The sequence below is a fragment of the Pongo abelii genome, chromosome 11, assembly GCF_028885655.2.
Source record: "Pongo abelii isolate AG06213 chromosome 11, NHGRI_mPonAbe1-v2.0_pri, whole genome shotgun sequence".
NCBI classification, from domain to species: Eukaryota; Metazoa; Chordata; class Mammalia; order Primates; family Hominidae; genus Pongo; species Pongo abelii.
The window spans coordinates 52,110,888-52,135,033 of NC_071996.2; the positions used below are offsets into that span (position 1 = coordinate 52,110,888).

The 24,146-nt window shown below is 38.4% G+C and overlaps 1 protein-coding gene across 21 annotated transcripts in view; it reads left to right on the forward strand.

Moving 5' to 3' along the window:
• The window catches only part of LOC103889957 (putative uncharacterized protein encoded by LINC00269), a 377,157-nt gene that overhangs the window by 140,749 nt on the left and 212,262 nt on the right, over window positions 1-24,146 (forward strand). For 2 of the 21 annotated variants that reach the window (XR_010136002.1, XR_008522801.2), the window contains exons 1-3: window positions 7,458-7,601; window positions 11,291-11,395; window positions 19,352-19,394. Coding sequence is in view for 1 of the 21 variants with exons in the window: in XM_063712801.1 (XP_063568871.1) it covers window positions 19,352-19,368 (17 nt within the window). In the remaining 20 variants the exon portion in view is untranslated. Of the gene's footprint in view, window positions 1-6,755; window positions 7,602-7,630; window positions 7,987-11,290; window positions 11,396-14,293; window positions 14,417-17,922; window positions 17,991-19,351; window positions 19,395-20,370; window positions 21,059-24,146 lie in introns of those variants that run through there. The other 19 variants (XR_010136010.1, XR_010136007.1, XR_010135997.1 and 16 more) reach the window with 19 other exon arrangements.

The following is a 24,146-nucleotide window of genomic DNA, read 5'->3' on the forward strand; positions in this document are numbered from 1 at the left end:
GTGATTAAAGAGACCTTTATGAACTGATGCAGCCTTACATAGCCACAATTAGTGGTGTGGGGATATTGGAAGTTGACATAGTCTTTGAAACACATCCAGAATGTATATTAAAATGTGATAAATGAAAAATGTCCAACATCTAAACTTGGACTATACATCCAATGCTAAGTCGTGTGTGTGTGTGTGTGTGTGTGCGTGCGTGTGTGCGTGTGTTTGTCTTACATGTGAAATGGCAATTAAAATGTTGAAAATAAGGTTGAAAACAAGGAAACATTCTAGAGAAAAGCCTATCCTGGTGAAAACTGACAGAGGCTGATACCTCTAAAGTAAAATTTTTGGGTGACTGAGGATGTGGACAGTTAGTCTGGGTACTCCTTATTCTCCAAATAAGAAAGAATAGAATTTCAGGGGTTTATGCTCTTTACTCTGGATGATTTCTACAGATGTTATTAGATAATAGACTTTACTTAGGATCCACATGAAGATTTCCTTATGCTCATTCTGTCTTCAACTTTTAACGCATTCATAACAAAGTGGAAACACTTTGCACCCTACTTCCTAGACCAAATAGTTCCTTATTCAGTTAAAGTAACTGACCTCCGGCCTAGAGGACTTGGACACAAATAGAACCCTTTAAGTGGTTTGTTATGCAGTCTGTTTAGTACCATCCCTCCCAAATAGCCAGAGAATGCTCATTCATTTTGGGGCTTGATTTTGCTTTTATTTGCTTTTTTTTTTTGGTTCTGTGTCAGATCTTCCCCTATCCTACTCTTGCCTTTCCTATTCTCCTGCTTCCCTTGTTTTTGATTATATAATTCTAGATGCCTAGAAGTTAATGTGACTAGTTAAATATTCTCTGCACAGAGCTTAGAGCTCTTTAGTGGAAAAGTGCTATGTATGTCATGCAAATAATGATAAGGAATCAAATTCCTCTCTGTGCTTTTGTGACTCTCTGGTAATAAGTTATGTAATAATGCACTAAATGATCAATTGGCAGCCTGGTTGGGTGAGTGCGCTTCTTTAAGTGCCTTGAGAATGTGCTGGGAGTGGCTTAGATACTAAGAAGAATAAAACTCAGTAATACATGTCAGCACTGATCCACTTGAGAATTAATGTCTTGAGAAATTTCAACGGAAAAAATGTAATTTCAAAGCCACAATGGCATTTGATTTGCATTCAAAGAGGGATACTATTCTGGTCTGGTTGCTCAGGGAGGGAGCACAAAGCTCAGAAAAGCTTTTAAGTCCTTAATTTTTGTTCATTTCCCATTACCAGTGAATGCTCACTAAGTTCATGGCACTGCCTGCAAGAACAGCCAAATTAAGAGCAAGACTGGTCTGGTTGGTGTCTGAGATTTTTATGGCCCATAATTACCAAAAATGTTCCTCAGCTAAGGAGCTCACTCAAATAGCTAGTATCCTAACCTATGTGTACAAAAAAAGCCTGCAGCCTGTTATGCATTGATAATCCCAAACCCCAACTCCAGTACAATTCCTGGACACAAATTGTTTACAGTTGAGTTGAAGAAACCCATATGCTTGTTGTAAACCAATTGGTGAGTGTCATTGTGTATATCAAAGTTCAGGGAATAAATAACAGAAAAATTGGGGCAAGTAAGATCTGTACGGGCTGCAACTATCAGATGGAAGCCTCATGAGGACAGAAAGACCTGAGCTTGGTGTTTTGAAATAAAGAAGGACTCTGACTACAACGAGCCAGTGTGGTGTAGCAGAAAAAGAAGGGACTTTGGGAACAAATTGGCCAAGTTTGAATTTTGTTTGTTACCTCAGACTAGTTGCTAAACCTCTCTGCATCTTAGTTTTCTCCTGAGCAAACTCTGCTGAGATGCATAATAGGCACGGTGTAAGTCAGATTTAACAAGGTGGAGGGTATGGAGAAAAGGCAACTGAAGGAGCTGAGCAAAGGTGCAGAGCATGAGGGAATAAGTCTGTGGGGGTAGCAGCGTGGTCACTGATTGGAGATTGTGAAATGTAATCTAGAGAGAAGTGCAAATAAGGTCAGGTTATGGGAGGAAATAGAAAATGTGTAGGTCAGATACTCAAGTTATTTCAGTTAACCAGAAAATTGTGTTCACCAATGTACTCAGTTCTCTGGTGTGAGGGAATTTACTGTAAAATTTGGCACTCTCCTGGTTGTACTTCAGGTCTTGGTTTTGGTGTCACCTCCTAGCGAAGCCATCCGGATTTTCTAAGGCTAGTCTGTGTATGTGCTCCTATTACGTTGCATTGCAATTGCTTTTCCCCATGACTATCTCCTACTCTAGACGGGTACGTTTCTTGAGAGTAGCTCATACTGTGTCTGTTTTATTCACTGCTGTCTTCCCAGCACTTAGCACAGGACCTGGTACAGAGTAGGTGCTTACTAAATATTGGTAAATGGAAGAAAAGAGGAAAAAGGGAGAATGGAAGAAAGAGGGACGGAAGAGAACTAATCAATAAGCTGCAAGAGAGAAGATTCTGGTCTAACAAAGACAAATGCTTTGAGAGACAGTTTGTGAGCGGGGAGTGAAAGCTGACCTACAAATTCCTGTCACTGGGTTTTGTTTGGAACACGCAAATAATTTAACTTTCCAATACCTAACTGATTCAGAGTCAGTCTGCAGCTACTAGGAGTGCATTTTCCTTAAAAGTCCTGCTCCTCTCTTTTCTGCAGTTATTTTCAGTGCTTAAGTACAACTGCAAAAAGAAGTCAACAATAAAAATAGTCATCTCTTTAAAAGGGCAAGCAACCAGACAGGATCCCTTTCAGAAATATCTGTTTTGCTAAGCCCCTACCTCTCAATTATACCATTTATCATTGATTCTAAGATGTACTTTTTTTCATATTTTAAACGTCTCTGCAATCAGAATACATTTTATAATCAATGCATATTGCAATTCTAAATGACTATTTTTTCTTTCCTGGTGGTCAATAAAATAGTGGTTTGTATTTTAATCAATTCTGTCTTGCATAAGATGAAGAAACCAAGACCTCAGTTAATTTAGAGATTTGCCAAAGGTTCTCCTAGAATTTGGAAATGGTGCTTATCTGGTACTGAGGGCCCTGATCTCACACTAAGGTCATGGCTCTGCTCCTATGCTTCCTTCTCTTTCTTAAAAATTCCATACATCAAAATGGTATATACTTCATGGTAAAGTTGCTTTTCTCCCTCAGCTGCAATAAATAAACCAACTCCAACCCAGGACTGGGAAAAGACCACATGGGAAACCTGGAGGTTAGAGTTTATATGACCAGTGTGAGATGCAGGAGCATCCACTCTTGATCTGAGTCCTGTGAAAGTTAACCAGAAGATGTTTGCCACTGAATTGGTTCAAAGAGACTCTGTTCCACTCCAGTGAAACCAGGGGATGCAGCAGGGATGCCATGACAACACACATTTCCATCTTTGTTCTCCTGCCTCTTCTCAGCCCTGAGGGCCTGTATAATGAGACCTTGACTCGCCTGGACTGGATCGAATTTTTAAGTATTATATTGTTCAGTGACTATTTGGATTTTAATGCCATCATGCCCTGGGTGGCCTCGCCTGACAATCTGGAAGCCTGAGGGAAGTAAGTCTCTTTGTATTATGCATGCTTTGAGGGTCCCACCACCAGGGAGCCCCTGCTCCAAATAACGAATGGGCAGATATAAGTCTCTGCAGGGAAGCAAAATTTGGTATCCCAAGGTTTAAGTCAGGCTGTTCACAGTGAGTGTCTTGCTGCAGAACACTCATTCAGTTTCATGTAGCTATTTCCCCCGTGTGTGTATTTTCCTGGTCTCACAAAGAATATTCCTCATTCCAGAAGTTTCCACACTCAACATTTGGCTTTTGTGCGCTTCTTGTCCGTTTATCTTTGTACTTTCTTGTGGAATGTATTATGCTCTAATATATGTGAGGTGAGGTCTAAGACAAGTCCTTAGAATTCATCTGGCATTTATCATTAGGATATTTTCATGGGGCTTTTATAAAACTCTTTGCTCACGTGGCTTTGAAAATATCACAATGGCTGTTTCTCTATGTTACCTTCTGACAGCAATCTGTGAACCTTGCTCTCTGGCTGCATCTACACTGATGATATTATCTAATTCTCTGGTGAATTTAGTGATTTTCCCAGGATTAGACTTTATCTTTAGGGTTTTAGAAGAGAATTAAATTACTCATTGGGCAATCAACTAGTTTAAAAAGGAAAAACTAATTAGGGGCAGGATTTGCAGACATTTCCCCCCCAAATAAAATGTTGGAGGACAAAGGTCTCTAAAAATAAAAATAAAAAAACTGATTGTTCATTAAGACTGTAATGACCTGCATATGTTTACTAAATAGTTTCTTTTCATAAGCAATAGTAACAGCTAACATTTGAACACTTCTTTGTGCAGGAAATAAATTGTTGGGGCTTTAGTCTCTGAATCAAAATGTAGAGAACTAAGTAAATGAGTGTATAGTCATAGATATTATACTAGATTCTCATTGATTTTTTTTCTCCCTAGGTCTGATTTTTTTCCCCTCAGAAATTATTTTCATCAACTTCTGTCCTCATTAGAATGAAAATAACCAATATTTTACATGAGCCTCTGGTCATAGTCCAGGGGTTGTCAGAAGACTCAAGCTAGGTGTATCACAGTCCCTTACTTAGTAAATTTGGAATCGAGATCAAGAGATTCACTCTATTTCTTGCAATGTGTAAACTAGGTGTCTGTTGGCCACCTTATTTTTTACTCATATGGCTATCTGAAGGAGAGAGAACTATAGAGCTAGAAGTGAATAAAGTCTATGTGTAAAGGGGGTGGAGGAGAGGTGGCAGGTTTTTCTGATGGTATCAGAGGCCCAGTTTTTGGGACCTCATAGTAGTTCTGTTATGTTTTTTATTATTTAATCATGAGTGAGTTTCTGTTGATAACCAAAAAGTTCAAAGCAACATAAGGATAGATGTTTAAAGTCCATTGATACTATAAATACTGCGTAAGATAACCCAAGTCCAAAACTGATTTTAAATCCTACTTGAATTAGTTTTGAAAAACTGTGGAGTAGGTGGTCTTGCTCAATTAAATGAGAAAAAAAGATATATAAACATACTTTCTATTTATTCTACTTTTTATTTTGTGGATTGTCCATTCAACAACTTTCACTGAGCACCCGTTATCTGCAAACCAATGCAAAAAGTAGCAAAAACAAAGATAATGTGTACTTACACACTCCCTGTCCTTGAGGATCCTGTAATCTAGTTGAGGGAAAATATATAGAGGAAACATTCCTAAGTATTCTACCAAAGCAACAACTGTATAAATACAAACTAAACAGAGCAAAGTAATTGCAAAAATGCTGAGGGGTGGCAGAGTGATGAGTAGGTTCAAGGAAATGGTATCTAATGTCTGTTTCAGCTACAAAATGTCACGAGGCTGTACAGGACTGATGATTGGATAAGGCAGCACTTAGCAGTAACCCTCAGCCTTAGGGAGCTTCAAGAAATCAGGCCAAAAACAAGCAAGGATTTGAATGAAGCTTGAATGTTAGGAATGCATGCTGTTCTGGACTATAGCAGAAGATTTCGTATATGATTACGGTAAGGGGACTTCTGATAGATATTTGGAATCTACCTCAAAGAGACGATGAGACAACAAGTTCTCCTCCAGGAAGCTTTTGGCCAGGAGAGAAAGGGAAAGCCATCTTTGCCAGACTATCTATGACTGCTTACTAGGTTTACCAAGAGAGGGCAGGTTGGCTGGTCTTCTAGATTATTTCAATTTGAGTTTCAAGTCAGCATATGTATATATTTTAATTATCTCCTTTTCTGTTATCCATTTAGATTATTTCCTCTGAAGATCGTTGTTTTAAATACATTCTATAGAGGGAGAGTCCTTGGCATCATGTATTAAGAGAGTTTGATATGATGTGGTATGGCAGTGTAATAACAGCTACGTTTCTGGAATTAATAGACTCATTTATAATGAGATGGTTATTTACTGTTTCTCCTTCCTAAACTGTAAGTTCCTTGACCGCAAGGAATATAGTCATTAAAAACAAATCTTTTTCTCCCTTTTTCTTAGAACAATATATGACACCTAAGAGCAATCAACAGAGGCAGGATAGCTGAGTAGTTAAGAGTCTGGGCTCTGAAGTCAGAGATTTGGTTTCAAGTATTGATTCTATAAAGTTGGATGTGGAACATTGGGCAGGTGACCATCGCTCAGTCTTCCTAGCTGTAAGATAGGGTAATAGTAGCATGCGCCCTATATAGTCATTATGAGGAGTCAATGCGATAAGGTAAAGCACCTAGAAATGCATAGAGAGCATAGCAAGCTCTCAGTGAAGGGTAACTTTCTATTTTGTATATTAATATCTGCTGTTGAAAAAAGTAGATTACCAGATGAACGGTTTGAAAGCATTTTGTGATAAAGTAGTCTCAGTAAATATTTTGGCCCCTGAAAATAATGAAATAATTAGAAATTTTTAACATGTCTTGCTATAAAGGCTGTAAGATTGGTTTTATCCTCTATCCTAGAGAGTTACATTTTCACCTATATTATTAGAAAAGACAAGAACAGAGCTCCACATTTTTAATTCATGTAGATTTGTGGGTAGCTGGGAACACTGCCATGCCAGCAGGCATATGGGCTACAATGTGGAGATGGATCTTACTGCTGCTAGAAGTATCTCTGAAGCATAGAGATATCCTTTGCTCTCCTCTGCATGTAGTCAGTGACAAGCAGATTTGCAGATGCGAGATGGTATTGGCAGAGGCTGAGCTGTCATCCAAACCATGTCTTTTGTCATTTAAACTCATTCATTTTGAGGGACAGGGAGGAAGAATTGCCTTTTGCGCTAAAGCTGTAATGCCAAGGCATTGTATGAGCCAGAGCTCTGTGGATCTTATCACTAAACTTCCTTAGGTTTTGAAACACAAAATGGGGACTTCCTTTAACAGTGAAACGCTTTTCTTACAGCCTCATTTGTAGCAGCAATGAACTAAGATTAAATTCCCTCTTTGAAGCCAAGAAAAGATAATTTGCCAAAAGAGAACGTCAGAACAGCCATTCAGCTGCAGCTAGTCAAACTCAACATAATAATGAAGGAGGAAAAAAAAGGAAACCTGAAAGAGGCTTGGTTAATGTATTAGTTTTCTAGGGCTGTCATAATGAAGTAGCACAAACTGGGTGTTTAAAACAACAGAAACTTACTGTTTCCCAGTTTTAGCAGCAAGAAGCCCCCAATCAAGATACTAGCAGGGCCATACTCCCTCTAAAATCTGTAGGGGAAATTCTCCCTTGCTTCTTCCTAGCTTCTGGGGGTTTACCAGCAATCTTTGGCATTCTCTGGCTTGTGGGTACCTCACTCCAATCTTCCATTTTCATATGGTGTTCTCCCTGTGTGTCTTCCTGTTATCTTCCTCTGTGTTTGTCTCTGTGTTTAACTTTCCCCTTTTTACAAAGACACCAGTTATATTGGATTAGGACCCATCCTTATGACCTCATAATAACTGGTTACCTCTATAAAGACCCTATTTCCAAGTAAAGTCACATTCTGAGGTACTGGGGGTTATGGCTTCAAGATACTTTTCTTTGAGAGGGGTGTACAATTCAACCCATAACAGTTAAGACAAAGCGTAAGTTTTTGCTTATTGAGAACGGGGTCATGCTTACTGCATTAAGCATAACACTTAAGCTCAGGAATATTTCCTTCCAGTTAAATGTTGAGGAATGACCAAGGATGAGAGGAGTCAGCTTGAACTCTGGGATACTAGGATGTGAAGGAAAGAAACTACTCTTGAATGGTCCTCAGTGAAGAGACAGAAATGTTTGGTTTAATGGCAGGCAGGATGAGTCATATTTCTATTAAGTGAGTTAGCCTGTCTCTGCACCTTAACGCCCAAGCATGGGGGCAATCTAGATTCCGTCCTAGCTACTGTGACCACACAGCCCACCTTACAGAACCAGGCTGCACATGTAAATCACCTAATGGGTTCTTTCTGCCTGCTTCAATGATAAAAGGTAAATAAAGAAAGAGTCTAATTAATGCAAGGCAGGTCACATGGTAAACAGAGTTTTAACTCAACTCAGTCTCCCTGAAGGCTTGGAGGTTAGAGTTTTTATGGACAATTTGGTGGGCAGGGTGCCAGAGAAGGGGTGCTGCTGATTGGGTGGGGAATGAAGTCATAAGGGTGTGGAAAACGTTTCTCATATGCTGAGTCTGCCTCTGGGTGGGGGCCCAGGACCAGTTGGGTCATGAGTCACGAGTCTGGGTAGGGTCAGTTTGAAAAAAATCTCATAAAAAGTTAATCTTAGGTTCTACAATGGTGATGTTTTCTATAGGAGCAATTGGGGAAGCCACAGATCTTGTGACCTCTGGCCACATGACCCCTGAGCAGTAAAGTGTTACAGAGACTTTGCCTACATTTTAGCAGAACTCAGGCTCTTCCCAAAATCCTCATCTTGTGGCCTTTCATTAGTCTCACCAAGTCAGTTTCAAAGTCAATTTCAGCCCTCAGACAGTGGCAGGGGTTGGAATGGGGAATAGAGTTAGTTTTAAGGGGGGACTACTATCATCCTTGCTTCAAAGTTAAAGTATAAGCTAAATTCCTCCAATGGTTAGCTTGGTCTATGCCCAGGAATGAGCAAAGGCAGCTCAGAGGTCAGAAGCAAGATGGAGTCCACCATGTCAGATTTACTCTCACTGTCATAATTTTGTAAAGGCAGTTTCATGTGGAGCTGCTGAGCATCTCAGTGGGGCAGATGTGCCCTCCTGGGCCCTGTGCCAGGACTCCCCACCACTTCATATTTTAGTCTTTTTCATGGGAATGTGTGGGATAGTACATATGAGAGTCTTGTGGGGTTATTCTGAGGGTTACCCTATATGCAAATATACAAATATACTAATCTTGTAAAGTGGTTGTAAGAATTCCATGACTTATTTCATGTAAAGCTGTTAGTATAGCGTCTGCCAAATAGAAATGCTCAACATCTGAGGGTAAATTTTTTAAATATGATCACTATGAAAGTAATCAAACTAGACTGAATTCTTTTAAATCAAAGAATATTTTAGTCAAAACATAGGAAAACTAATTAAAATAAGGGCATTTAAGAGTGGCTATACAGAGTAGCCTAAGGGGCCTTATATTTGAAACGTATTCTAATGTTTTAAAAACTATAAATCATTGCATAACTATTTCTTATTACCTGTGCTGTAAATATGAAAACTTGCAAAATCAGTGTAGGAAGATGATTTAAGGAAGCAGTCGTTGACCGATATACATTAAATTTTAAACCCATTAAGCACAGTAGATTTAATGAGGAGGAAAATAGAGCTTCCCATTTAATAGAAAAGTGTGGAAAAGTGGAAGTTTTTCAGAAACAACCATTAAAATAATAATGATTTATTCTTAGCCACAACACTAAATGTATTATCATATCATGCTCTCTGTATTTCAGTTAGTTAAAGCTTTATGGATTATGGTTTCTTGTTTATTTCTAGATGGCAAATGTTAAATCTGTATCACTATTTAGAGAAAAATGCAACTTTTTGATATTCAAGCTAGTTCATATATATGTAAAATTCTGACATAACTCCTATAGATTTATTTAAAAATGTCAGTAATACAGAAAATGAGAAATGAAGACAGAAAAAGGAGAGAAACAAAGATAAATAAAGGGAGTGGGCCTGGGGAAATTTTCTCATTTTAAATGCTCTACATTTCCTGTCCCGGGGGAATGTACTTTTATCTCTGCAGTTCTATGTCTTCTGTAATTTGACTTATCATTTTTTCAGTAGATTATAAAGCATTGTTTCCTTTGTCTACAGTGTTGAGGCTGTTGCCGTTACCCCCACCCTAGGAATTCTGCCCATAAATCACTGCTTACAGTCACTTTCTCAGACTGAGTCTAACTTCCCTTCTATCTATATTTGCCTGACCTTTCTATCAGAGGATGGAAACTTTTCGGTAACAATTTCTTGTACTCTACAAAGAACCAAGTTGAGATAAAATTTTAACTTCTCAGGGTACAACTTAAAAAAGGGTTCTTTTATCTCTCTAAGTAATTTAAATGCAGCTAGTCAACATATGCGTGCTTGGCAATGGCAGGACTAGTTGGGCTATGGGCTGAGGGATGTCGGAAAGTGATGTTAACATGGAGACTCTTGGTAGTAAAAGTCCATGAAGTCAAACTAATATCCTTTGTCTTTGTGCCTGCTCCTAGAATTCCTGTCTTAACTGTACTTCCCATTATTTTTCCTCATGTTTACTTTAAATTTCAGTCAACACAGCAGACTGCAATTCCTTTTTTTTATGCCCTGGTTCATGGCATTGACTGTTAAAATGAAAACCTAGCATCCTGCTCCTGGAGGCTCCACACAATGCGCTTTTCCACCTTTCCAATTTCCTGTGTCTCTCACAATGGGCGTCTTAAGCTTAAACATATATCCTGTTAGCTTTGAATTTGAAGGGTGCACCTGCAGTTTTGGGCATAGCTAAGGACCAGTGTCTTAGTGAGAGGAGAGATATGTGATAGGGCCAGGAACAGCAGAGCAGAGGACTACATTAGAAAGTAACTAAATCAGTTACACAGTTTTATTTCTGCCTCCCACTAACTCTGTTTTCCTTTTTTTTTCTTTTTTTTTTTTTTCCTGAGGCAGCCCCTGCCTCTGGGTGAACACTTAGGCAGTCCCTTGACTTTTCTGGTCACTCTTAGTGCAAAATGTCTTATGAAAAAGACATAAAACACAGCCTGGGATAAGTATATATAATGTCCAGTCATATATAATTAACACTCTCAACTTGACTGTAAGTTGAGGCATCTTGTCTTTCTCTCCAGTTTGGTTCTGTTTCAAGTGGAAAGTCTATGGTTGGGGAAGGGTGGTATGTTTAGCTACTTTTTGAAAATGAGTAGTTCTAGTCTTTCCACTTCCCCATATTCCCACAGAGTTTGAAATTGGGTAAAAGTGAGAAATAATAGAGAATAATGCTTTTACTAGTACACACTTACTTCTGTGAAGGGTGCCAGTATATTCTGGACTTGGCAGATGTCTAGACTCTGATTCCCATAGTTCCTTTCTAAAGGCTCTTTAGAAATCCCCTCCCCATTTCCTCAGGCATTTGGTGGCGGCTCCAAAATGTTTCTGTTATACTCTTAACCCTACAGGCTTTCATACTTTTCTTCCTTTTATTTACACATTATATAAACGGAATTAGAAAAAAAATGTTCAACATAAATGATAGGAAAATAAGTCAGCTCTTGGGCACAATACAGAAAGTGTCTCAGTACATTTAATTGTCTTGAATTCTTGTTACTGTACCTCCAGGGTCTATGTCTTGCTGCTCACTACCCAGCATGCCAATCATGGAGTCAACGAGTATTGCCAGGGAGGAAGGCTTTAATTGGGTGCTGCAGCCAATGAGAATGAGAGGTCAGTCTCAAATCTGTCTCCCTGAGTGACCAAAACTGGGGTGCTTATATACTGGGGAAAGCAGGAAAACAGGAATTAGGAAGGAGTCAGGAAGCAATCATGATAAATGAGGGGTCTGGCATCTCTTTGGATGTGGTGATCTAGCGAGTTTCAGTCCCTTGCCTGAGGGTTGGTTTCCTGAGGAAGAAACTCAGTTAAGACAAATGTAAGTGTCAAGTTTTAATATGGAGGGTCAATTTTTATGTTTATTAAAAACCTGTAAATATTATTTCTATGGGACAATTGGGCTGGTTTCATTCTTATAAAAACAGCGTCATTGCCCTAAAGCCTGGACTCAAGTATATGAAGAGTAAACACTGGATCAAAAGTGACCATTAAGATGATTTTGATTCTATTGCAAGTTAATGTGGATTAAAGCATGGTCAGTCCAGTTAGTTGTGCCACTTAAAGCAGTTGAAAACTTTACGTATAATAACAAAAAATTAGCCAATGTTCATGTGAAAATAGTCTTAGTAAGATTAGTGATAAACAGCCTGTGATTTAGACATCATAATTTTATTTGATAGACTATGAAACTGAAGCTCAGAGAGATTAATGACTTGGATGAATTCAACATGCAATAGTGAGGGGCAGAACTACAATTCAGATCCAGATCCTTCAGACTCCAAATTACATATTATTTATACTACATTCTGCAGTGTCCTAGAATAGACCAAAATAATAGAAACTTTTAAGATGGTGAAGCTGGTCAATAATTTCAAGTATTCAGAGAGGTAAAGATGCAGGGGAAGGAAGGTTAAGAAAATGCCTTTGCAGAGAGGGATGGTGTGGTTGTGACCATCTGAAGACCAATCAATTCAGTCCATCTGGCTAAGTAGGCAGGTGGTAGCTTCCTCCCTTCACACTGTCTCTGACTGTCCTAAAAGTAGAGAAGGACCATCCTTTCGTCAAAGGGGTGGGATTCCTGCATAGTCCTCCAATAAGCTCTCATAACTTTCTGTGGAATAAGCTAAGGAACAGGGTGTTTGATGTGGCATTGTCAGTGGGAAACTCCAAGACAGCAATTACAATACAGTGTTGAGTACAGAAGGAAGAAGATGTAGCAAGTAAGTACTTTCCTTTAGAAAGTTTTCCAAATAAAATAAAAGGGGGAAAAGTGTTCAAAGGGAGACGTACGTCTCAAAATAAATCTTTTTGAATTTTAATTTCAGATTTTGCAAGACCTGGATATATTCATAGGCAGGGGCAGGAGGATCCTAAGGAGAGGGAGAGAGATGGATTTTGCAAGGAAGAAAAACTATAACATAAATTTATCATAGCTTAAAGGATACTATGTACAGATGACAGGGCTGGCCGTGAAAATAAAAAGATACTGGTTTTTTTTTGTTTTTTTTTTTGGTCAGGGAAAAAAGGAAGATTAACAAAGAGAGTCACATGAAGATGTTAAATTTTTTTTTTTAATTTCTGTATAATTAGAGTGATTGTAAAGTTTATCATTTAAATGAGATCACTTTGAAGGGGAAAGGGACATCATCTGGGGGGATGTGGAAGAGCAGGCATAAGCCAAGGCTAACAGCGATGTATGATCACCCTTCAATGGCTTCAACCTTCTTATTAAAATTAAGTTAAGGCTGTCTCCCCTACTCTTTGTTTTCCAGACATCTCTTACTCTATGAGGTATACCTCATGCCTATGTAGTATTTTTTCTTCTATTTATTTGCTTAAAAATACTTACCAATAACTTTTAATAACCACACCATATTCACTACACTCTGATGTACGGTGGAGCAGCCAGCAATGTTTTTGGTAACACACTCTATCAGATTTTTTGAACATATATTCTTAATAGAAATTTTATTTTTTATGAATTTCATATGTATCTCATTGAATTATTATATTATGTCTCTTTTATTCCAAAAGAGAAAAGTTTCAAAATGGAACAAAGATGAAATATATAATATTTTAAAGCTTTATATTTGTTGATGACCAATCATTTTGTTCTGCATAAAATACTAAACTTACTAGTACTAAACTTTATTAGTATTAAATTTATTCCAAATATTTTATTGTCTTTGAAATTATTTGTTTAAAATTTGGAACAGTGATTCATGGATTGGCTTCTAAGTGGATATACTTGGTTTCAATAATATTCATTACTGAAAAAAAAAACACCTCCAAAAGCACAGTACATGCAAATATGTTACATAGGCAAAGGCAATGTTTAAATAATGAATATCAACCCATACCTCAAATAGGCTTGATAATTAAAATAATTTTTTTGCCTGACTTTGAGTCAGAGTCTATTGTGTCATCACTGTTTCTCTGTTTTTGTGGCTGACAGAGAGATCACACTCACATGCTTACATGTGTGTACATCATTAGTGTTTACATCAATCTCTTGCTTCTTTAGGGGGATATTTTAGAGCCATTAGTCTGTTCTCTGAGGTCTGTTAGTTAAAAACTCAATATAAGAGACTTTACTTGGCCACATAAACTACAGCACATTATAATACAATAAAAGCTGACCAATGAATGAGGAGGATGCTGTCATCCTTCTGTCAACCCCTTTTAATTCAGGATATTTTGTGAACCAGATGTGGTATGTCACTACCTGGATGGGATTAAAATGATCTTACTGATAAGCATAGGTCAAAAATAATAAATCTAAATAGGAATTTTAATGTTTTCTTTCTGCACCCCAGAATGTTGTCTTGCTCATGCTTAGGGGTGCAGGCATAGGCTTGGATATCACATAGACCTTGATTCAAATTTTACCTCCAATGTTTAGAAACTGTGTGGTCTTCCTTACAAGTTGCTTCCTATCTCTCAAACTCATCTCTTCATTGTAAAATGATGATAATAATGCTTGACTTGGTTTTTTTTACTTTTGAAAATCAGCTAAAACAATGGCCATGAACAAAAAATCCACCAAAGAGCCAAGAACACAGTAGGTATTTATCGAACCATGAACTACTTCTCTCTCTCTCTACTTTTCTTTCATCTTCTTTCTTGCCTACCATGATCATCTCACACCCCATTCTTTGTACTTAAGCTTGAAAGATTAAAAAAAAAAAGTAACTTGATATATTTCATTAGCCATTTGGAGTGCTCAAATTTATTCTCCTACAATGTTAGTTTACAGACATCTGTTTTATATTAGAGAAGGGGGAGCTCTCCCCAGATTCATATATGCCACACATTTCTTCTAGGACTCATCAGCTAGGACCGCATGAGGTCACATTAATAAGAACAGCTCAAATTCCACTAGTTTTGCTAGCCTTTTCTACTTGTTGGTAAAGGACTTTCAGGTCCCTTGCCAGACCACCCACCTGCATTTCTGGGGCCCTCTAAAGGGTGCCTCAAATGTACTTGCAAGCAGCTTCACCCTGGAGGCACCCAGCAGCCCTGCTCAGTTTGATCCTCTTATTGCTCTTCTGTAAGCTCTGTCCTCCTGACACTGCTCTGCATCTGCTTTCCTGATTTTGGACCTGCCTGCTCCTTGCTCCCCCACTGGCCATTTCAGTCTTTCCTGTTTCTCTGCTCACCGTTGGCAGCTGGATTGATTCACCATCAAGGAAGACCTGAGCTGGCATCATAACCAACCTGCCTGGGGTTTGTGTCAGGGGAGTGGGACGAGGTAGGAAATGAGAGAGCTGGATTCTCTTCCCTTTGTCTTATGTTCTGGTAGGGTAATTGGAACAGATGGATTACACAATTTACTAAACATAATTATTTTGATTAGCAATTACAGCTCTATCTCCCTCTCTTGGGCTTATACATGTGTCCAGGAGGCTGGGGCAGGAGCAGCTCTGAGGTTTACTATGATGTACTCAGGCTCCCCACCCAACTCTGATAACAGCCTTTGTAATTGGACCAGCAGGTGAACACAGTCTAAGTCCAAGATGAGTTTCTACTATGTCCAATTCTCTTTGTCACCCCAGGCATTACCAGCACATGCCATTCTGGTGAGACAGGGCTTACAGCGAGCAACGAGAGGCATAGGATATAGTGGTATGGACTGGGGAGACCATCGCATAACTCGAGTAGATTTGAGCCACCAAAAACATGTATGAAAAGTGACAAAAAATGTGCTGTTGTCTTTAAATGGCAAAGCCTTCAGTTCCAATATAATTTTCATAAGTTTGTTCTTCATAATTCAGTTAAAGGGCAAAAGCAACTTATTTTTTGCTGCGTTGTGCATTTTAATGAAATGCCCTAGAAGCATTAGCATCTCCTTATCTTTCCTTCCCCTGGAAAGAGCAATATATAATGAACATGCTGACATTGAAATGAGTAATTAATATGCAGCTTGTTTAGTCAGTATGAATCAGCGTTTTGATGATGTCTTGTGAGGATAGGATTATAATTGGCAGAATTTCTGCCTTACGGGTGATAATTCTGGATTCTAGAAGGAACAAATGCATTAAATGGTACTGTTAATTTGTCTTATAGTAAAGCATACAGCTTACAAGGGAGAAGTAAAACTTAGACAAATGAATAAAAATGAATTTAAAATATGCTAGCTTTGAAATATTGAGGTCATTAAAAATTCGTGGCAACTCTTGAATTATTCAGGACAACATTTTAAAAAACCAATTTAAGAATTATCTTCTGTAATGTTTTATCCATAAGGATAATGGATTCTTCAAGATTTACCTGCTCTCTTCTCATTGACCTCTTAGTAATTATGATTCAAAGTGCTGGTTGACTTTTCTAGTTACCTGATATGCTAGGACTACTGCAGTATTCTTAGAGAAAGCTCCCTGAACCAAGCCTACTTTGGAATTCGTGTTTCTTCTGTGAATGTAGATTGTTCTCACCCATGCCAAACGAGTTCGGCCTCCAAGCTGTGGCATGATCCTTCAGTCTAACATGCCTTCCACTCACTTATCCACCACATTATTTACCTCTCTTTCCAAACTCTGCTCTAGCTTCTCCAAAGCTGTTTCCTAATTAATCCTAGATGAGCCTAATCTTTAGTGGAAGGATTTTAGCAAGTGTGTTTTTCTGAAATGCAACTCTTTTGAAATGCTCTGGGTAAAGGGTTTCATGAACAAAGAATTTAGGAAAACGTTGCCTTTATTGTAGGCCTAGAGGACATTCCATAGAACAATGGTTCATAGGCAGGGAAACGTGTGATCAAATAAGTTAATCAAGATAAGCTTCTTACAGCAGAACTTTTAATATATGTTCTAGAAATCATGTACTCTAGAGGTGATAACTTGATATTAAGATTACATTTGCTTATGTGATTTTCAGATTATTTACTAATTTCTTCTCCATTTTATTTATTTATTTAGTCTTGCTCTGTCACCCAGACTGGAGGGCAGCAGTGCAGTCTCGGCTCACTGCAACCTCCACTTCCCAGGCTCCAGCAATCCTCCCACCTCAGTCTCCTGAATAGCTGGCATTACAGGCACACACCACCATGCTCAGCTAATTAAACATTTTTGGTTTTTTTTTTTGTAAGGATGAGGTCTTACTATGTTTCCCAGGCTGGTCTTGAACTCCTGGGCTCAAGTGATCTTTCTGCCTCAGCTTCCGAAAGGTGTTGGGATTATAGGCATGAGCCACCATGCCCAGCGTTCTCCTCCATTTTATGTAAAGTGCTTCAGTCTTATTGTCTCATCTATCCAAGTACCCATATGTACTCTGCTCAAAGTAGACTTCTAATTCACATTGACTGAATGTAAAAATGGAAGATTAATTGTGATAGACCTGGAAGTTACTATCCTATCTTGATTTGCAAAGATTCCTCATATTTTTATAAATAATGCCTGGCAACTTTGTCTTATACTGGCCCTGTCCATCCCTTCTTCTAATTCTCTAGTCACCGCCTTAGTTAAAAATGCTGCTAAACACATTCAACTTCAAAGCTATATCATGGGCCTTTGATTTTAGTTCCTATTGCTGAAGTCTGGCCTTTCCCGGGTGTACAAGTCACAGCTGGTAATGATGGGGACCAGATGATGCCCTAGCAGCACATTAAAGGTTTTTACCAGGATGTGGTTTGATGGTTTTGCTTGGGTATTTTGTTGTTGTTATTCTTTCCTTTGGAATGTGAGTTGTGGCCAAGAATTATTTCCCTGATTGCATTTTTGCTATCCCTACACATTTGGAGAGTTGGAAAGTATACAGAAACATAACGAACATCCTTGTAAACCACTTCTCAAGCTAACTAATAGGCTATTATGGGGTGACTTTTAACTGTGACCTTTTGTTTACTCAATAAATATGCTTCTATTATGTCCAAAATGCCACACTGTGCCACACTGACATCTTGGCCTTATGATTTTTACCAAAGCATCATTATTCTAGACTTTTAGAACCACTTAAATGCGTATAGACATAATTCATTGAATATCACAAAAAAGATGTTCACCTTTACAGTATGTGTTCACATCATAATGTGATGGGGTGTGCATGCTCTTATGATGGTTGAGATGCACTGTAAACAATATATAGGGTATTACTATTTAAAATGTTTATTGTATTTGTTTCATAACATTGTCATGTGTCCATTGTAGAGAATTAGAGCAATATAAAAAAGGACAAGAAAGAAATTAAAAATCATCTATAATCCTACCACCTTAAGGTAACCATATATATCTCACTCTTTATTTTATGGTTGGGGAAATACAATAGGATTAGTAAAATTGACACTCCAACCACTAGTGTCAGCATCATAACTAGACAATCTGCCTGTTAGTACCATTCACCAGACTCAGAACCTAGTGATGATTTTATATTGAGCAATTCTAAATATTAGAGCTATCCAATCCAAGATGAATTTTTCCTAAATTTATACTCTCTTTCTCTTTATTGTCTTAATCCATTTCGCTGCTATCACAAAATACCTGAGACTAGGGCATTTACAAAGAATGGAAATTTATTTTCTACAGTTTTGGAGGTTGGGAAGTCCAAGATCAAGATGCTGTCAGGTTTGGTGTCTGGCAAGGACCCCATTCCCTGCTTCCAAGACGGTGCCTTATTGCTGCATCCACTGGAGGTGATAAATGTTGTGCCCTCACATGATGAAAGGACAAACGGCAAAAGGGCCTAAACTGGTTCTTCCCAGCCCTTTTAAAAAGTGCTAATTCAATTATGAGGTCAGAGTTCTCCCAACTTAATCACTTCCCAAAAGGTGCCACCACTTAATACCACCACAATGGGAATTGAGTTTCAACACGAATTTTGAAGGGAACCCATTCAAACCACAGCAGTTATCTTTACCAGGCCGAGGACTTAGAACTATTTATCTGTCCCAAATGTACATCTCTAACCCTGGCCACTCCTTAGAATCTTAACTCCTCCTATCGTCAACTGTCATAGGGACAAATCCATTTAGATGTCTAAGAGGCATCTCAAACTTAACAAGGCCAAAGCTGAACCCCTGATGTTCCTCTCTATCTAGACAATTTTTTTTCTAGGCAGTTTTTCACATCTTAATAAGGAGCATAACATCCACCCAGGTGCTCAGGTCAAAATCTTCACCTCATTTAGCTTTTATGAATCTGGAGAAAGACCTGGGGTAATGCCAGATTTCTCTGGGCAAAGCCATTATTAAAGAATGTAATTTATAGAGGTCAGTTCTTCCCCTGCTAGAAGCAAATGGAATCCTGTCAACCCCCATGCTGGGGGTAGGCATGACTTTGGCAGAACAAATGTTTTCCATATTGGAAAAAAAAAAAAACTCTTATGGATGACCCAGTAATATGTAGCAGACTTCAACAACTGCTGTTTTTGGCAGCAAAAATCAACCCCAAGGGCTGAAATTTTCAAGCAGTGGCCTTCTGAGTAGCTGCCAATAAAGAGTATTCAGCAGGTTGACTGAAAAACAGAATTTCCAGTGAGCCAAGAAACTAGCAGAACCTGGGTCAGAAGAGATCACAACCCAGAACAGTAGGTTGTCTTTTAGGAGTGATATGTTAATCTATTTCCTCTCTTCTCCCACAGGGCACCTGATGGAATAAACTGCTGTGAGAGGGAGTATTGAGAAGTAAGTGAAAAAAAGAAGGGATGGTGGAAAAGTCTTCATGGATTCATTGATACTGGGGAGGGGCACTTTGTATCTATGCAGATAGCCCCACATGTTGTAGGATATTTAGCATCTCTGGTTGGGAGTGCCAGAAGAGCCCACCAGTCACTGTGATAACCACAAAAGAGTTGAAGGAAAGGAGTGTGTGTGTGTGTGTGTGTGTGTGTGTATGTAATAGAGAGGAGAAAGCTCTTTTACCTCCTGGGGTGGTTAGAGTTAGGGAGACAGGGTGACACACTAGATCAAGGGCAGCCCATTTCAGGATCCTCGAGGATTCCTCAGACAGGGCAGAGCGCCCATTGCCGGCGTCCTGCGGGAGAATTCTTCTATCCTGAACTGAACTGACAAGGAATTCTGGGATTTGTTTTGCCATATGCATCCAAATTCCTTTTGGAGTAGGATTCTATTACACACCCTTAAATAACCAGAGTGTATGACACACTGGAGCATCTGTGATGTCATTTTCTCTGTGATACATTCTAGGGGTCTGAGTAGTGCTAACTAAAAAACATATGTTCCATCTCCCTGCAGCTTGGGGCCAGGACTAGCTCTGGTGATCACATGCATATAGGAAGAAGGGTAAAAAAAATAATCTCAGATGATTTAAACTCATCTGCCATGAATATTGATTTCATAAATTTTATAAATACACTAACATACAGCATGCCCCTTGGGCTATTTATTTCACTTCTCTTAACCTCAATTTTCCTATCTGTGAAAGGATAATGATACTTACTTTACAATGTTATAAGAAAGAATGGATAAAATAATTATGTGAAGTATCTGAATTTTTGGCTAAATACTTGTTAATTTCATGGCTAAATACTTGTTAATTCCCCATCTAGTCAGACAGCCTAGATAATTAATTACCTGAAGTAAGAAAAATACTTTTGACTAAATTACCTTATATAGTTTTATAAAAGTCTGTCTTTTTTAGGTACTTTCCAGCCTTCCTCTTTTCCATCTCATGCTTTTGCACAGCCAGCACTAGACAACTTAGAAGAATGCATTTACACATTACCCTGAAATTTAAACTGAAATATTAAACCTATGAGGATGTCAGCAAGAAAAGGGGTTCTGTAATTTTTCTAGAGCCAAAGAGAGGGTATGATATACCATTCAATCTGGGCATCGAGTGACAGTTGTGTTGTAACAAATTGGTGGAAACGAGAAGAGAAAAATAATCCACTTGGAACTGACACATGCTGCAGGCAGCACCGGCATTTATACTACTCATGGCATGACTAAGCATTTGTTTGCTGTCATGTAACATAACCTTGAAGCCAAATACTTTTAAATATCTGCAAAAACTCAAATAATTGGAGAGATTCCTTAAGAGGCATTCAGAAGTTACAGAAGTCAGGGATGTCAGTAACGATATAAACATTAAGATGATAAAAATGAAGCTGGGATACGTGTAGTCAGACATCAAAATGGAACAGGTTGTTAATGGTGCTTACTTTTGCTGTTGTTCATTCTTTAAGACATCCTTTCTTATTCAGACAGCTTCATCTTTTTTCCCCAACCTCCATCTTTTCTGTTTCTTTCAAATTTCTATGTAATACAGTCCTTATACTTTCCCCTCCCCAAAATGTCCCTTGAACACCATGACTATTCCGGTTATCTTTTATCACAGGATGGAAAATAAAGCTGTCTTTATATGTTTATATACAGCATGAACCTAAGCAAAACAATTACAAGAATTGCTGAAGCAAAAAAAAAAAAAAAAAAAAGTGTTAAAGTCCCAATGTTCTCATTTACTAATTAACCCAGATAAAGGCATACTTTCCAAAACTGCTTTCATTTCATGTAAGAGTGCCAAAATTAATGAACTATTCAAGCTCAGCTGGAGTCTCAAAAATGTGGTACCTAGTTCCTATAGGAAATACTTTTATTTTTTCAATAAAAACAGAAAAACTGGGAAATGAGCCAGTGGCTTCTGCTTCTCTTCCAATATCTTCTGTCTTGACCCTGAGGTTAAATATACTCATCACAGACACAGGCACAGACATAGGTGACCTCATAGGGGCTGAAAAAGAAATTAGAAACAGCAAGAGAGGCAAAAAAATAAAAAATAAATAAACAGCGGGTCATTTCTGACACGTGTGTCATATTTGAGCAAAGTAATAATAGCTTAGCATTAATTGGGCACTTACTGTTTATGTGTGTGCCCCCCGTGATACGTGCTTTACAGGCGTTATTTATCTATTCCTCACACAGCTCTAAATGGTAGCTAATGTCGACCGCAGGAATCATTCAAGTAATGTTTATTATGTGTTAAGTACAGTTCTAATTTGTAAACGTTAACCCATTTAATCTTTGTAACAATCGTGTGAGATAAGTACTACCAGTATTCTTATTTCACATGGGAGAAAATTGAAGCACAGAGAATTTTAGTAATTTGCTCAGCATCACAGTTAATAAGTTAGAGGACCTATGATTTGAACCCCGGGGCTGGTACTAAATAGTAGTAACCACTACTAAAGCTACAGGCTACTTCTCCTGGGTTAAAGGATGTTTGGCATTTTATGCACACAGTGTTTGCAGACTTTATACTCAAAGTTTTTGTCTTCTGAGTAGCCAACATTAGGACTGCTGAAGACAGAAGGCAGACCAAGGTGATCCCAACTAGGGAGGGAGTAGGGGTTGGAGTGTGGAGATGGGCGAGAATGTGCCCTGTGAAGGCACAAAACAGGGAAGATGAGAGAAAACCAGGAAACATGCCTGAGTGAGGACCCACTCCTGCCGATTTTAGTGAAAGATGCACTTCATGACCTGACAATGTCTGTAGCTTTGGACCTGCAGGGATTCATTCCCAGTCCCTGGGTGGCAGCAACCATGTCCAAATAGCTATCATCTTTTATGAAGACTACACTTCTATCTGCCATTTTGTCCTTTTATTATCCTGTCCCCCACCTAACAGCCAATAGGGAGCTTTTAAAAGTGTAAATTGGGTTATGAGGCCCATGGCTGGAAATCATCCAAATCCTTCCTTCTCTCTTGGAATAAAATGCAGACTCCTCACCCTGGTGTTCGGGGCCCTAGGTGACCTGCCTTTGCCTAACTAGGTGGAAAACTTTAGTCCCAAAAAGAACATTTTGCATGGAATATACATTACTTTGCTAAAAACATTTTCCTTAATATAATATTTTGTGCTATCAAACATGATTGGGAAATTTACATTTATAGGCTTAATGGTTTTCAAACATATCATTTGTCTTCAGCAAAAATACAGCAGGTGGAAGAACATCAGAAACCGGGTTCTACAAAGAAGCCATAAGTGAAATTCATAGGAGAGAGTTGGTTTTCAACACCTACCACATTTTAACAGCTCTGACGCTAGATAAACACAAAGTATGAATCAAACATAAACATTCCTGTGCCCCTTTGCCTTTCTTCTAGTTTGCTGCTCCTTCCCTAAATATCAGAAACCAGTCAGCAAAATGTATAGGAAAGACGAGAATCTTCACTACTAAAACTTTTAAAGCTAAGGGCAATATTGACTCCAAAGAATCAAAGAGTGAAGGCAAGGCCCGGAGTAGGGGAGGCATGTATACCAAACTTTGGGGATATTCCACCCACAAAGTAGAACTACCTAATTGTGTAAATGCTATTTATATAAGAGTACTATCAAATATAAAGTTTTAATATGTATGCAGCATTTTCATTTCATTGTCAAAAATATGAAGTACCTTTTAATCACTGCTAAGGTCTTGCCACCTGTTTATTTCTTGACACCACAATAGAAACATGATTTTCCTTTTTTGTCTTGTTAACATCGAGTTAGAAATAGTTCAAACTATTTAGAAAACTAAAGAGAACCATGGAGGCCAAATCAAAGGGCTGAGTCATCCACTAAAATCCTCAAATCTTTTTGAATGCTTTTGGCTAGCATCCCAGTTAACACTATGATAACTCATCGCTTCAATTCTCTTTCTGCTACACCAAGTACTCCTAGGATTGCATCTCATAGAAGCTTCCTGTGGCCTTTCCTATAACACTTTGAATTCTCAATATTGATTTCTGCCGGAAAGCCTTCCTTGAGGTATCATGCTAACCCCATCCTGTACAAACACCCAGTTCACTTGAGGACAATCGATGATCTATTCTAGTCCTGATCAAATCACTTGCCGCTTCTGTGATTATTCAGGCTCTTGGGCTGGGTGCAGTCAGGCAGAGAATTATTAGAACATTGACAGATTAGTGTCATCAGTTACCTGCTGTGACCACCGCTTTCTGTATATTAATAAGAAAAAAGGTAGCCTGCTGATTGCCATTAAATTACATGAGGATATATTTGTCTTTTGGAACTCCAAGGCATTTAAATGTGATGTAAGATCAAAATTCATTAAAGAAGGCAAAGAGAGGTCCCAGCAAACATTTCCCAGGAGGTGAAAGTGTAAAACTTGCATAGTGGAGAAGATAAGTACATTTTATGTTTAATCATTTTCAGTGTGAAACACAGTTTAATTTAACAAATATTTATTGAGCCGTTACTATGGGCAAAGTACTGTGTTTGGCTCTGGAAAAGAAAGGGAAGTGAGGACCCCTCATCTCAAGAGTCAGTTGCTGAAATTAACATGTAAGTAAAAATAATCCAAGAAAGACTATAACGTGTGATGCAAAAAGAGCCACAGAACTTCCAACATGAAAAAGACCACATTATAGGGGAGTAAGGAAAGTCTTCATAGTGAGGGGAGAATGTTTATGTAA